Here is a 13,820-nt window from a genome sequence, read left to right as displayed (position 1 = left end):
ACGGCCCGAGAGGCGGAGCTGCACCAGTCGGAATCGCGTTCAGCCCCGACACGGCCCGGAGCTGCCGCGGCGGGGAGGTCGCTCCGCCTCAGCGCCGGGCCTGCCCTGCCCTCACAGCGCCTCCGGAGAGGGGTGAGCGCTTGAGCTCAAGGGCTGGAAGAGACCTTAAAGACCATCCGGTTCTACTCCTTGCTACGGGCAGGGACATCTTCCACTCCAGCCTGGCCTGGAACACTTCCAGGGGCCCACGGGCATCCACAGCTTTCCCGGAGAACCTGTGCCAGGGCCTCACCACCCTCACAGGGACGAATTTCTTCCTAAATTTTCCTCTTCCATTTTGTACCCATTACTCCTCGTCCTATAACCCTATTTCCCCGTTTCAATATGTACCCATTACTCCTTGTCCTTTAAAACTATGCAGTTCATAGTTTAAAAATAATGTAAACTTCAAACACAGCTAACTCATCAAACTAGAATTTTTGCTGAGGTACCCAGTGCTGCTTAGTCTCTGACCAAAACAACCAAATGATGCCCCTGATTTGTAACTGAGGTTATAAATGCTCTTGAATGTTCACAGAAAAGCCACAAACTCAGGTGTCTTTCTGATTTTTTTATTAATAAATACCTTAACAGCACCAGTGATATTTGAACATAATCTTGCAATGCTGTGCATGGCAGCTGCTCGGGGACAGTGAGGAGACACATCTGAATTTTCAGGTACAGCAGATCATTTTCTCCTTTTGTGTTTCTTGTAAACAAAGTCATCTCTTCCATATTTAACACCTTTCATAAAATTGATCAAATCAATACCAAATAAGAGGAAAATGCTCATTTTAATCTACTGCTTCTTTTGGTTTAAGGTGACTCAGCAAGTCTCAGGAGTGCTACAACTTAAAACCAGATCACTGTGGTTCCTTTCAAAAAGTCTTTTCTCTGCATATACATGTGCACACATGTTGAAAACAAGACTTTTGGCCACCTTAAAGTTCCATGTGTCTGAAAGTACATTAGCATGAACATTCTGACAACAAAACCAGGGAAAAGTGTATTTCTATACATCAGAGATCTGTACATGAATAAGCATTTATACAAATATAATCCACCAAATATTGGCTTCTACGTACAATTCTGAAATATGGTGATTCATTTAGATTTCCTAACCTTCAACCATGCTGGCACTAACAGGAACATTTCAGGCTGCTTTTAACACCCACAGAGTATGTTTGTTTCATAAGGTGGGCACAGATTTCTCTTGCTGTATTTGCACTTAACTTATGAACAAATTAAGTGGTAAAGTGAAGCTTGAACAACATAGTCTGTGGTGTAGTAACATCAGCAACTGCAAGTTCCTGGCCATCCACAAGCCCCAGCTCTGAAACAGAAAGAAAAGTTTATAAGATTAACCTAAGCACCCACAGAGGGCTGAAACTGACTTTCTGTAACTTGTAAATCTACACCTGACAGCTCCATGATACCTTTCAATGTCTTGGAAAGATTTGGTCTTGTTCGTTCTTCAATTGAAGCTACTGTCTGCAAATCGGAAAAAAAAAAAGCCAAAATAATTTTTTTTTTCAAATTCAGTAAATTTAAGTAAATTCACATTATTAAAGGCAATTATGTATGTTCCAATTACCTGTAAATACAGGGTTTTATTTCCTCCATACATAGTTGCTGTGATTGCAGGAGATTTCATTTGCCTATATATAAAACATTTAAAACAAACAAACAAAGCACAAATAATGCAATCTGGTTAAAAACACGTTTAGAAATTACCTTTTTTAAACACTAAACTAACAAATTATCAAATAAGTCAGAATGGTTGCAGACTTACAGTGAAGCATTATTTGTCAAGTAATCCAGGATCTCCTGCAATTTAGCTGATGGGGAAATCTCTATGTTTTGGGGAAGCTGGCTGCAGGCTGGACAGTTCTCCTACCACAAAATTGCACAAGAATACACATTATGTTAAATATGGTTTTAGAAATGCTGATAATAAGGTCTCAAAAGTGTTTGTGTTGGGATTTTTTTAAAGTTTAGCCCTGGAAATATTAATAGTTGCAAATATTATTGACAAAACCCATTTCCTTCTGAAGTCTGTTACTGTTTGATTGACTCTCAACAGCACTTAAGTATTTATGAATGATACATTTAACCTGAAATAAAATATAATACCACAAACTTTCAGATCAATTGTTGCCATGACCTCTTTTTGAGAATATTTGCCTATGAGTCGTCTTAGGTTTGAGGTTCTTATTTTGTAGTTCTACTCTGCAGACGTACCAGACCAGTAATGCAGTTTCCACTTTTAAAACTTCAGAATTATTGTTCAGTAAGGGCCAATTGATTCAGTATTGAGGTTCAGAAATACATACCAACTGCATAAATAAAAATCAAGGAAACAACTCTTCAAGCCTCTAATGGCACTAACCTTTCTTTCAGCTTCAAAACTGTATGTATATAATCCATCCACATCATTAAACACCAAGTAGTTGTTAAGGGGAACATATGCACTGTAATGACAAATATGTTATGTTCATACATGGCATTCTGCTGGAAATCATGTCTGTTATTAATAAGAAATTAAATACCTTGTGGCTATTTTAAAAACTTCAGTGGCGCAAACAGCTGGAATGAGAAAAAAGAAAACAATTTCTTCACCTTCTAGCTCTATCAGACAGGCACACATGACACAGTTGTACAAAAGAAGTGACTAAAAAAAATCAAGTATAGCAATCTATAAAGAGAAAAATAAACATCTGAAGGCAGCTGGTAGTTCTGTGCATTAACACTGCACATTTGACACTAATCTGAGGCTATGTCAAGCCTATGTACTGTATTTATACAATTTCTCAATAGAAAACAGAAATGAGACTGTAAGAATAAATCAGATACATTTAAAAATTACTGTTATCCTCCCCAAGGTCTCAATTCCAAAGTGTTGTCATACAAAACTCTCAAGTCAGTAAAGCAGAAGTGAAACGAGTTCTTTCAGCATACCTGCAATTACTGCATTTGTAGAAGCTACTGCTGGAATAATTCGTTTAACCACCCCTGTAAAAACAAAACATACAGCTCTGGGTTTCCCAAGAAACTCTACTGAGAGACTACTTTTAGACAGAGTAATTCCAAAGGGTGAGTTCAAAGGTACTTTAAAGTTTCCAGGCATTTCTGTAACAAACAGGTATAATGGCTTGCTGCCCCAGTTCTTGGGCACTTTTTTAATTTCAGGAATGGATCGAGCATGTTGAACAAAAGCAGGTATCAAACAAAGAGAACTTATGAACAAGCTCTGAAAGCAAGTATTCTGCATTTAGCACTGGAAATTATTTTTAAACTCTGTTCTACCCCTGTTTAACTGGAGAAATGCATAAAGGAAAGATAGTTGAGTTCTCTTTTCTATTTGGCTAGTGTTTAAAATGCTGATTAACTGAGTGTCAGCACACTGCACTTGCATGTGAACAGAGGCATGGACAGCAGTGAGGAACTGATGCTATAGACTTAATCAGCCTGAACAGCACAAAATGTTGCTATTCCTAAAAAAGAAAATCAAGTCCTTTTGTCCCTACTCTTTGACCCAGCAAGAGTGGTCACTGTGCAATGTAAACTGTGGAGCTGCTCCAAGTTAAAAATAAAATGACAAAAAGAATGTTCCGTTTTGTCCCAGATAAGTTCCTCTGATTCATCATGAATGCCTGAACATCAGATTTGTCATAAAAATATTTGTGCTGGCACAGAAAACAAGCTGCTTTAAGGGAGCAGTTTCTGTTTAAGAGAGAACTCTCTCTTTCTCAGCACAGCTGCCAGCTTAGTCATAACAAATACAAAGGATGCCAATCCAGCCTAGGTGCAAATGCCACAAACTTGGTGAAATGCCACCCCCTTACCTTGGGTGAGTCTGTAGGTAACACCTTTAATATTAAATTGTGATGCTCTTTCTAAAGCCTTCTGGTAAATCCACTGTATATGTTCAGGGTCATCTCCATCCAATGCAACACTTTCTACAGTAAAGAATTTACAGATATATTGCAATTATAGTAAGTCCTACAGAAACACAGCATTCTTTTGTTTAAGAAAAATCCCTTTAATTTAAAATGAAAACCCCATGAAGCTAGTGAAACTTGACATTTTAAATAACCAAAGTATTATTTTTACAGCATCTTTAGTTACAGCACGTCCTATACACCAACTATCTTCACTGCACAGATTAAGAGAGCTTCTACAGGTTACATTTTAATTCAGGGAAAACACTGTACAGTGTGACAAATATGAGCAAACATGGAGCTGGAGAGTGAGTTCAAGAAGAGAAAATCCATCTCCAGCTCATATGAGGCTTAGAGTCAATATGACAATCAATCACAGGAGGTTAAGAGACAGGATTGTTTTATTGAAAGTGTATACCCTTCTCAATTTAATTAAAAGGAGAAATATTCATTTAGCACCAGTACAATGCACTAATTACCTCCAAAAGGTTGTTCCTTTGGCCACTGCAATATCCTGACATACTCAATGCAATGCTCTGGCAGTCTGGGCATGGATGCAATGGTGCACATGGGAAAATTGACCTGGTTGGGCAGGGAAGGAAAACCAGAAGAAACCATGATACATTAGGTATTGTACTAAGAAAGAAATCAGCAAAACAGAGGAATATGAAAAAATGGCAATAGCATTGGCTGAATTACCTGTGGTGGATAAAGTGCAAGTGTGCACTCAACACATGCTGTCATACCAGGAATAATCACACGAACATTTCCTTTGAAACCTTCTGTCCCTCCATCTATTAGAGGTATGATGGAACTTGGATCCAGGACACCATCTTCATAATGCAAAAATGACATCTAAAGAATAAAGGGAGGGGGGTGTTTTTGTTTGGTTTGGTTTTTTAAACAAGTTGACAGAAGAAAAAAAAATCCTAAAATTTTATTCTTACTGGTACACCATAATATTGAATCCTTAATACAGAGTTTATTTTGAGGGTGCATAGTATATAAAACACTATTTATTTTTCAGTGCACAAGACTTTATCAACCATCTTTACCCTCCACTTCCTCCCCTTCATCCCTCTGAAAAATGCTGTTATTTGCTTAAAGTGGCTGGCTTTTTTTTTAAGGATTTGGGGGGCTGATTCTTGATTTATTGTATTGGTTTGGGGTTTTTTTTCTTAATACAGGTAAATGTTCCAAATCATTGTTTTAAAAACAAATGCACACTGGTAAAACCACCTAGTTTTTTTCAATTACCAGTTTTCTGGTCATTGAACTCTGTAAGAGTTCCAGCCCCAAAAAAATGGCATTTACAAGTTGCAGCATGATAAATACTGTTGGGGTAAGGAAGAAAAAAATCACAGTGGGAGCATCCAGAGAAGCTCTGGAACTTGCCTTCTTTATTTTCAAAAGCTGACTGCAGAAGGCCACAAGCAATGTAACACAACTTTGAAATTACCCCTACAGGGCATTGCACAAATGCTAGCTAACACTCCTCAATAAAAGAGCAGGTAAGAAAGCCTTCATTTCATTCTGCTCACAGAAAGAAAACAGAAATAGGTACAGAAAGCTGTGAGTTTCAACAGCCCTCATTCATTTTAATGACACATTCTACACAAGTACGTTCAATTTTAGTTACCTAACTAATAATCAAGCAATAATGAGGCTTTAAAAAGATTGAAGACTTTACCAGCATGCCATTTATCCATCTTCTTGCAATTATAGAGTCCAGCCCACAAACAATAATATGAAACTCTAGGGAGAAAAAAACATTATTCAAAATCTGTACTAATGCAGACTTCCTAAGACAAAGTATTCTGTTCATAACAAGGACAGTGACTGTAGCTTATCTCCCCAAGACTACCTGTTTCACAGAAGTACTTAAATTTTGTCTATTTGTTACTTCTATTTCCAGTATACAGTGGAACATTAAAATCATTAACAAGCAAACTACCAGGAAAAGCAGTGAGCAGCAACAACAGCAAGGCTCCCCTAAAGCACCAGTGGGTGTTTGTCAGGCAAACAAATTCCACTTACGTCGATAGAAGCTTTCATCCATGTCTTGAATCTTTTTAAAATATCTGAATGCAAGCCCAGTAAAGGAACATGTTTATAGTTAAGTTTATTGGTTTCTATTCGCTAACCTAAAACCAAAACAATTACTGTAGTTTTATACAATACCATTTTAAAAACTATGTGATTTGAGATTCAAATTCCCACAGCTGAAGCTGCAACATCTCACAAAACAAGTAAAGGGCATGATATAATAGTCACAAACAGGAGGAAGTTCAGCAGGTGAAATATTTAGGAAGCTCAAAACATGTGCTCTCACAAAGTCCTTTATCAGTAAGTGCTGCTCTATGTTTATAAACTAATGCCTCCTACCAGTACTTACTCAAAACTCTTTGGTGAATAATTCCAGTATCTCAGTGAAAATTACAATATTGCACTTGAATAAAACAACTCAATGGGAAAATACAAAATAGTTTCTGAGCCTTTCCCATGCAGATTCCCTGTATGCTAATGGCACAGAGAAAGAATTCTCAACTCACCAGCTGAATGAATGTATTCTTTATTGTATGTGAAACAGGATGGCAGCAAAATACTTCAGATACTCTTACCACCTACAGAGTTTTCTAGGGTTTTGAAGCCTTCAGGGCTTCTCTGTGAAAGGATACGGTACAACAGCACAGTTGGGAATGCGGCTGTTCAGGAATTCTGCTGCAACTTCTGCTTTTGGTCGCCCCACATCCTTCGGTCTGGGAAAAACCCAAGCAATTCCAAATGCATTATTTTAGCAGATTTTGTCTTTCCAGTCTCTATGCATTGTAGTACCGAATTAGGTGGCTAATTGTTACTTTAGGACAATTTATTGATATGGATAATAATAAGCATCCAACCCAAACCATTCCATGATCCCTGTAAAGCATCAGATGTGAGAACCTCAGAATTAACTAGTTATCAGCAACAAAAAAGTCCAATGATTTTTTCACTGTATGGGGAATAAAAAGGTACCAGAAAATCTACAATCTGTGTGCATTTATTCCTTGGTGTCATCTTTTCCATTAGTCATTAGCAAGGAACATATGTTGATTTTCTTCATGCCACAGATCCCAAAACAAGAAGGAATCACACGCAACACTTACTTAATCCTGAGTACTACTGGGATATGAAGGTCCAGTCATCTTTAATGACATTTTGTCCAACAAAAATAATGATTATATTAACAGGCACATTTGAAAAAACAGAAGTTGAACTGTGAAAATATAAAATATCACTCACCGAAACAAAAACTGTCGATTGAGGTTAGAAACATCTATAGTATCCATGTCAATAACATGGATCTGTCTAAAGCCAGACAGTGCCTGGGAAAAGAGAAGGTCAGCTTCATTTAATAAGAAATTAAATGCTTACAGAGCTCCAGAATTCACTCCACATGCCAAAAAAGCAACCTTTGGAGGAGCAAATGTATTTGCTCCTCACTGCCTGTGCAGACAGGTAAATGGCCATTCTTTGTTCAAAGGTGTTTTGTTGGGTTGCTAATGCTGGTATTTTGACAGATGGAATTAATAACATTCCAGTAATCAAAGACAATGTTCTCCTGAAGGTAATATTGCTTTAGTCTAATCCTAACACAGGGAAGCCAACAGTAGGTTGATTATGAGGGGAAACTGCAGTATTCCCTCTCACCTGGGGTAAATCAAAAGGGTATATTGGAGAAAAAAAGCACAGAATTGAAGCAAATACCATAATCACTTCCCTGCTTGGCAGGAATAGAAAAACAAAGTTTAATCCCTTTAAGAGGGTTCTTTTAGGGATGGACAGAAATCCTTGCTATTAAAAAGAAACATGGGAAACTACAGTAGTAGTCCCAACTACAGTAGTAGTCCAAACTACCAAACTCAAATGGGATCACAACACTGATACACTGAGATAAATATGACTGTCTGTAAGGACAAAAAAACATAATAAAAGGATAATTAAACCTGCATTCCAAACTACACTTCCTTGTACCATTATGAGCATGATTTGTTCTTAGTTGACCTCATTTCCCTAGATCTGGCAATTAGGGAAAATCAGCAATATCAGACTGGATCTAAGGCTGCACATGAACTTTTGGCTACTCTTCATAAAGAGCAGCCTGCTGTCCCTTAGGATGAGCTTTGAGATAGCTGAATAAATAACAAGCAACATATGAAAATGCCACCCTTCAAGTGCATCCTTCATGTTTGTTGTCTGTATCAACATGTATTTTACATATGTTGATTAGTACTTAGAATTCTAGTATATAATCTAGTATATAATCTAGTATATAATCTAGTATATAATCAAAACTGCAAAATTAGATAATTAAAAATATAGTTTTGTCAATGAAAAAATAAGAGTTCAAGAAGCAAAGGGTTAAAACTGAGTAATTACCAGGTTTTTCAAGAGTTCACATCCTAATCCTCCTGCTCCAATAACTAGCACTTTACATGTGCTTAACAAAAAATCCAGGGCCTGCAGAAAACATAAAATAAAAAATTAATACAACTTGTCCTTTGTTTCATAACCCTTTGCAAACACATTACCATAAATTTTCAGTGCCTTGTGAGTTACAGATAAAGCACATTTGCATTTGCAAGAGTAATTAAATATTGGACTTTAATCAGTTGTTGACTTCAAATAGTTCCTATATCCCCAGTTAAGAGAAAATCAAGACCTTTGCTGATATGAGTATTCTCTTTATGTTACTTTTGACCATGAAAAAAGCAAGGTCCACTCTTATTATTATTTGCTTTAGGGAGATCATGCTTTCCTTCTTCAAATATTTCACTGATACACAATACAAAATAAATCTAAACAGACAACTTGGCTAGACAAAAAGAACTGAAAATGTTAAATATCTAATTGATTTCTGTGAACTAGACCCCAGCCTCCAACCAGCAAACAATGAAACATTACATTAAAAAGATAACAGGAAAATACTTTCAACCATAAGCTCTGAAACAAAATGTACAACAAAAGAAGAAAAGCAGAAGAAATACTTAAAACAATCTAAATTTTGCTTTTCCCTACTACACATCTCACCCAATTCTCAAAGTACCCCCGTTAACGTTAATTTTCTCTTTAAGTACAATAAATTCCTCGCTGTATGAAGTTACTTAAAAATGGAGAGATAAATGCTGCATATTTCATGTGAAACTTAAAGACAGCATAATTCATATGTAGTTATATATTTATATATGATGACAGCAAGCTTGAAGTTGACAGTGTACAACTTAAAAATACAAACTTATAAAAAGAACACAACATGTTCTTCTAGGACCATAATGTTCAGTTGATTAAAACAAGCTTTTCATGCAGTTTTAGTACTCACACATTGCTGGCGAACAATTAATTAACCTGTTCACATTAATTTGCAACACACTACAGATATTTGATTGAAATTAAGTGTTTCTCACTTGAGTGCCTGGCTCGAAATCAGGATGTGTGAATGGTCCAGATCGCTCGAGGAACTTCTTTACATGGTTCCAGCGACCTTCCCAGTCTCCAGAGTCCCCACACCCACCATCAACAGCCATTCTGCACAGAACACAGTAAATTCAGCTGCAAAATCAGAGAGAAAAAGCCACACCTCCAACTTTTCTACACAACACCTAAAATTATTGACCATTCATACAAATGCATCTGCATATTCTTTATGGCTGTAAGTTATGCACGTGAGCATTTGCATGGGTGGGTTTTGTTTGTGGAACTAGAAAGCAGTAATATAAATATGCACAGAGGGGTAAAACAACCCAGGCATTTCAATAAACCCACTGATTCAACTGTTACTAGTAAAAGTTGACCTGCAGTGAAAAAAGGGTCCAGTCTTGTTAGTTTTATTTCCCTCAAATTTGAAGAAGACACAGAAGAAGAGCTTTTGCCTTTAGATTTTGAGGGTGATGGCTTTTTCATCAGTCAAGTCTTGTATCTTTTTTTTAATAGACTTATCAGCCTGTAACTGCAATTGTGAGGCGCTGAATACGTTACAGTACCATGCCCCACCATCATCCTCTGAATCTTCAGGATAGTTTTTTTAAAACAAATATTTTAAAAAGACATAAATCTTGAATGTTCTTCACCCTCAATTGCTATCATGGAGTTAGAACTGCCCCATTTCTCAGTCATCCTGAGCCTGTCTGCAGAAACAGTCTCACTTGAACAAAAAGGAATATTTGCAGTTATCTTCCTTTAAATTTTCAAGGCAGGATTTTACATCAAATACTCTACTACCCTTTTTCTCCTTTTGCAGGTCACTTTTAATAGCATATAAGTATAAATTTAAATTTTAAGAGACTTACTAGAATAGTTCAAAATCAGCTCTCAAGTAATTTTCTAATGTAAGATCAGCATCTACTACCCTATTAAATAGGAGTTCCACTCAATAAATACGATTATGTTCTTTGTTAATATAAAACTAAGCTTGTTATAAAAGAGCTCTGCCAATCCTGAGTGGGAAAGGATGTGCTACCACTGATAAAGTGTTATTTGCTTTCTCCCAGGAAGCACTATGAAAAACACTTGTCTAATAACTGTTGGGTAATGTTTAGAATTTTTAACAACTTCCTGGTAACTCAAAATAAAAGGAAAATGCAGTGAAAAAATTGTAGTTAATTCCTTTATCTTCACAGCATTCAGAAGAACTTGGAGAACACAGTATGTCTGTAGGAACTTAGATTACAGCCAACTGATTTTGCAAAAGATTTTCAGTAACAGGGAAAAACTTCTCTGAACTGCAGGAATAAATAAATCACAATTCACCTGTGGTCTCCCTGCCCATGGCAGCAGGTTGGAACTAGATGATCTTTAAGGTCCTTTCCAACCCAAACCATTCTAGGATTCTATGATATTTTGATTGCAGGCTGAACTCTTTCCTGATTAACTGTTGAAGGAAGTTACTTACTACATCAGCAATTAAATAAGACCTACAAAAATTATTTGAATTTGTAAAGGTCTTTTGACCTGAGTCGCACTTTCATGCCTCCTCCAGTTTTCACAATAATGTGAAAATGTATTTCACACAATGGGAAATGAATGAGTAAGTGCAACACTCCCTCTGCACAACCTCTCATCTGATTTCAGGAGGTGCCTTAAGCACTCACTTAAGCAAATAGAATGGGTTAACAGACATCACAAAAACTGCTTCTATGGATATTATAGTTTTTAGCTTTTCTGGAAATGAGTGTAGAAGCTGGTTTTGGTGACTTTAAGAATAATTTTTTTAAATTCTTTTATATAGTCCCCATAAACAGCCATTAAGCAGCAGCACTCCTTTTCTGTTTAGATGTGTATTTCTGTTTAGATATTATTTTTATCACTTAGGAAGGAAAATACACAAGATCTAGTTTCACTTTTGCAATACTACAGTTTGGTTTTTAGAAGGTTGGACATTGTGGAGATCTGAAAAACATCAGTAACTCAACCTGAGATTTTACATTTTATTTCAGAGCCAGTTTTTTCAGTGTTTATTTTTTGCGCTGTTACAGCATGACCAGGTGTAATCATAAGAGTTTAACAACATTTTTATTTATTTCATCGAGTTCTTTTCATTTTAAATTTTGTTCAAAGCATCAGAGCACCACAGTCCTTATGTTGCTTTAAGCTCAGACTCTTCCCTGCCACCTTGGCATCTCCAAAGCTCCATGCTTTCGGGGGACTTGGCATGCAGCTCTCCCATCCAACATGCCCAGGGAATGCTGTGACCCTCATCCCAACACCCATGCACTGCCAGTGCCCTGCTGATCGTGGCCAAGAGGGACACATGGAATGGACTAGCTAAGGGATGGAAGCAGATGATGCTCGAGATCTCTCAACAGTAGTTTCCACAGCCTTTAAGGCAGGTGCGGAGATTTTAAGGGTTTTAATACGCAGAGACAACCGTTCTGCAGTGTGGATTTTTAATTTTCAGCCAAAACTTTAGTCACCTGCTTCTAGCCTAGAGGCCCTCCCAGCTCCCTGACCGGCAAGGCAGCTTTTCCCCCTCTGGTCACCAAGCTCTTCAGCACACCATGCCAAGCTCCGAGCCGCACCTCCCACCCCTGCTCCTCTCCCCGGCAGCTTCCTCTCTCTCTCTCCCGCACTCCTGGCTGCTCACGGGCCCTGCCCCACCTACACCACCTTTCCTGGGGCTCCCTCCTCCCTCCCTGCGGTCCCGCAGCCTCCTCCCAGCCCTCAGCTCCGCGGGGCTGCGGCTCGCCCTCACCTACCCCCGCCCCAGCAAGCGCTGCCCCTGCCCCGCTCGCCCGCAGCCCCGCACTAACCCATCCGCCAGCAGCTCCTCTAGCCTCCTTCTTTTCTTCTCCCTAAAAGAGAGAGAATAAAAGAAGGGTCAGTATCGCGCTACAGAGACCGGGGAGGAGGGAGAGGGGACCCCGGGCCCGGGGCAGGGCCGGCCGAGCACACACATACAGGGCACTTACGGTTCCTCACCATCCGCCATAGTTCCCTCTGCTTCCCACAGTGCCCCGCGAGGGGCGGGGCCGGGCCCGCCGGGCCGAGTGCGGGCCTGCAGGGCGATAGTCGCGATAGTCGCCGCGGAGACACGGCAGGAGCCCCTCCGGACACCGCCGAGCCCTGAGACAGACACTCCCTCCCGCCCTGCCTGCCCGAAACCCGAGGGCCACCTCCCCACTCTCCCTGATGATCACGGAGTCATGGCATGGTTTGGTTCTTTCTTTAAGGAAAGAACCTTAAAGACCATCTTGTTCCCCCCTGCCATGGCCAGGGACACCTTCCATGTCCCAGATTGCTCCAAGCCCTGTCCAACCTGGCCTGGAACAATTCCAGGGATGGAGCAGCCACAGCTGCTCTGGGCAGCCTGTGCCAGAGCCTCATCACCCTCACAAGGAAGAATTTATTCCTAGTATTTAATCTTAACCTGCTCTCCATCAGTTTGAAGCCATTCCCCCTTGTCCTGTCACTCCAGGCCCTTGTAAATAGTCTCCCTCCATCTTTCTTGCAGCCTCCCTTCAGATACTGGAAGGCCACAATTAGGTCACACCAGAGCCTCCTCTTCTACAGGTGGAACAATCCCAGTTCTCTCTGTCTTTCCTCATAGCAGAGCTGCTCCATCCTTTGAATCATCTTGGTGGATGATTCTCCTCTGGACTCAGAACCTCCTGGGAGCCACGGAGGGCATCCTCAGGGACAGGTGTGTGAAGATTTTGGTGCCTTAAAGCTTCCAGAACGGCTGGAGTCCAAATGTGGAGATGGAATCAGGCTCGGGCTGGTCACTGCCTGCCACAACAGCTTTTGCTTTATCAGCACTCCCTGGACAGGGGCTGGACAGACACCACACATAAACCAGAGCAAGTGCAGGCCAGGAAGCAGATGAGCAGGACTAACATGGGTTGCACTCAAGTCTCAGGCTCCCAAACTTTAGCAACGTAAATGCTTCACGGATCAAGCTGTGAGAAGCAAGTGCCAACCTCTTTCTGCTATATGACATTTTAAGAAGGATTTTGATGCACAGTGCAGTAGTGCAGCAAACCTGGGGTGCTGTGTGATGCACAGACAGCCTGTGCTTGAGCCATGGTGGGTGAAGTGTGAAAGCCTGAAAGCACAAGTGTTCCAACAGGGACTGCTGGGGTCAAAACACCACAGCTGCTGGCACCAACATTTCCCTCGAAAGGAACCCTATTGCCCATTTTAGGAGCTCTCTAAGTACAGAGAGAGTCTGGTTTAGAAAGGACACATTTCTTGATCTGCGCAGGGTGTAAGGTGGAAGTTTCCACAAATCAAGCACATCAAGGGGTAAAACGTTACCTGAATTATATAGTGAAATTTACATGAACCCGCCTATCTAAGACACATTCT

At 39.7% G+C, this 13,820-nt stretch overlaps 1 protein-coding gene across 4 annotated transcripts; it reads right to left on the bottom strand.

Moving 5' to 3' along the window:
- Positions 1 to 595: 595 nt before the first annotated feature.
- Positions 596 to 12,533, bottom strand: UBA3 (ubiquitin like modifier activating enzyme 3). Of its 4 annotated transcripts, none has more exons than XM_085072314.1 (18): positions 12,425 to 12,533; positions 12,266 to 12,307; positions 9,425 to 9,545; positions 8,400 to 8,480; positions 7,263 to 7,345; positions 6,659 to 6,739; positions 6,018 to 6,061; positions 5,671 to 5,735; positions 4,680 to 4,835; positions 4,460 to 4,562; positions 3,885 to 3,998; positions 2,998 to 3,051; positions 2,589 to 2,625; positions 2,429 to 2,510; positions 1,832 to 1,932; positions 1,634 to 1,697; positions 1,476 to 1,530; positions 596 to 1,372 (listed from the first exon to the last, which is right to left on the bottom strand). In XM_085072314.1, the coding sequence occupies exons 1-18, from the start codon at positions 12,442 to 12,444 to the stop codon at positions 1,284 to 1,286; spliced, it is 1,392 nt and encodes a 463-aa protein (XP_084928440.1). In that variant the 5' UTR covers positions 12,445 to 12,533; the 3' UTR covers positions 596 to 1,283. The 4 variants fall into 4 exon arrangements, with proteins under 4 accessions (XP_084928440.1, XP_084928438.1, XP_084928439.1 ...); XM_085072312.1 differs by having other exon boundaries at positions 12,414 to 12,473; XM_085072313.1 differs by having other exon boundaries at positions 12,435 to 12,453.
- Between the last annotated feature and the right edge of the window lie 1,287 nt (positions 12,534 to 13,820).

Source organism: Lichenostomus cassidix, chromosome 12 (assembly GCF_008360975.1).
Source record: "Lichenostomus cassidix isolate B80296 chromosome 12, HeHo_3.0, whole genome shotgun sequence".
Lineage (NCBI taxonomy): Eukaryota > Metazoa > Chordata > Aves > Passeriformes > Meliphagidae > Lichenostomus > Lichenostomus cassidix.
Note: the sequence above shows the minus strand (reverse complement) of the source record. Positions and strands in the feature narration are given on the sequence as shown.

Bases quoted from the DNA above. Each gene is read 5' to 3' on its own strand.
- UBA3 (XM_085072314.1), bottom strand. From the start codon at position 12,444: ATGGCGGATGGTGAGGAACC. The intron at 6,062-6,658 runs GTATCCTTTCAC...GCTTGCATTCAG, and splicing joins CCCAACTGTGCTGTTGTACC to ATATTTTAAAAAGATTCAAG. The intron at 4,563-4,679 runs GTAATTCAGCCA...CTGCCCAACCAG, and splicing joins TTGCACTTTATCCACCACAG to GTCAATTTTCCCATGTGCAC.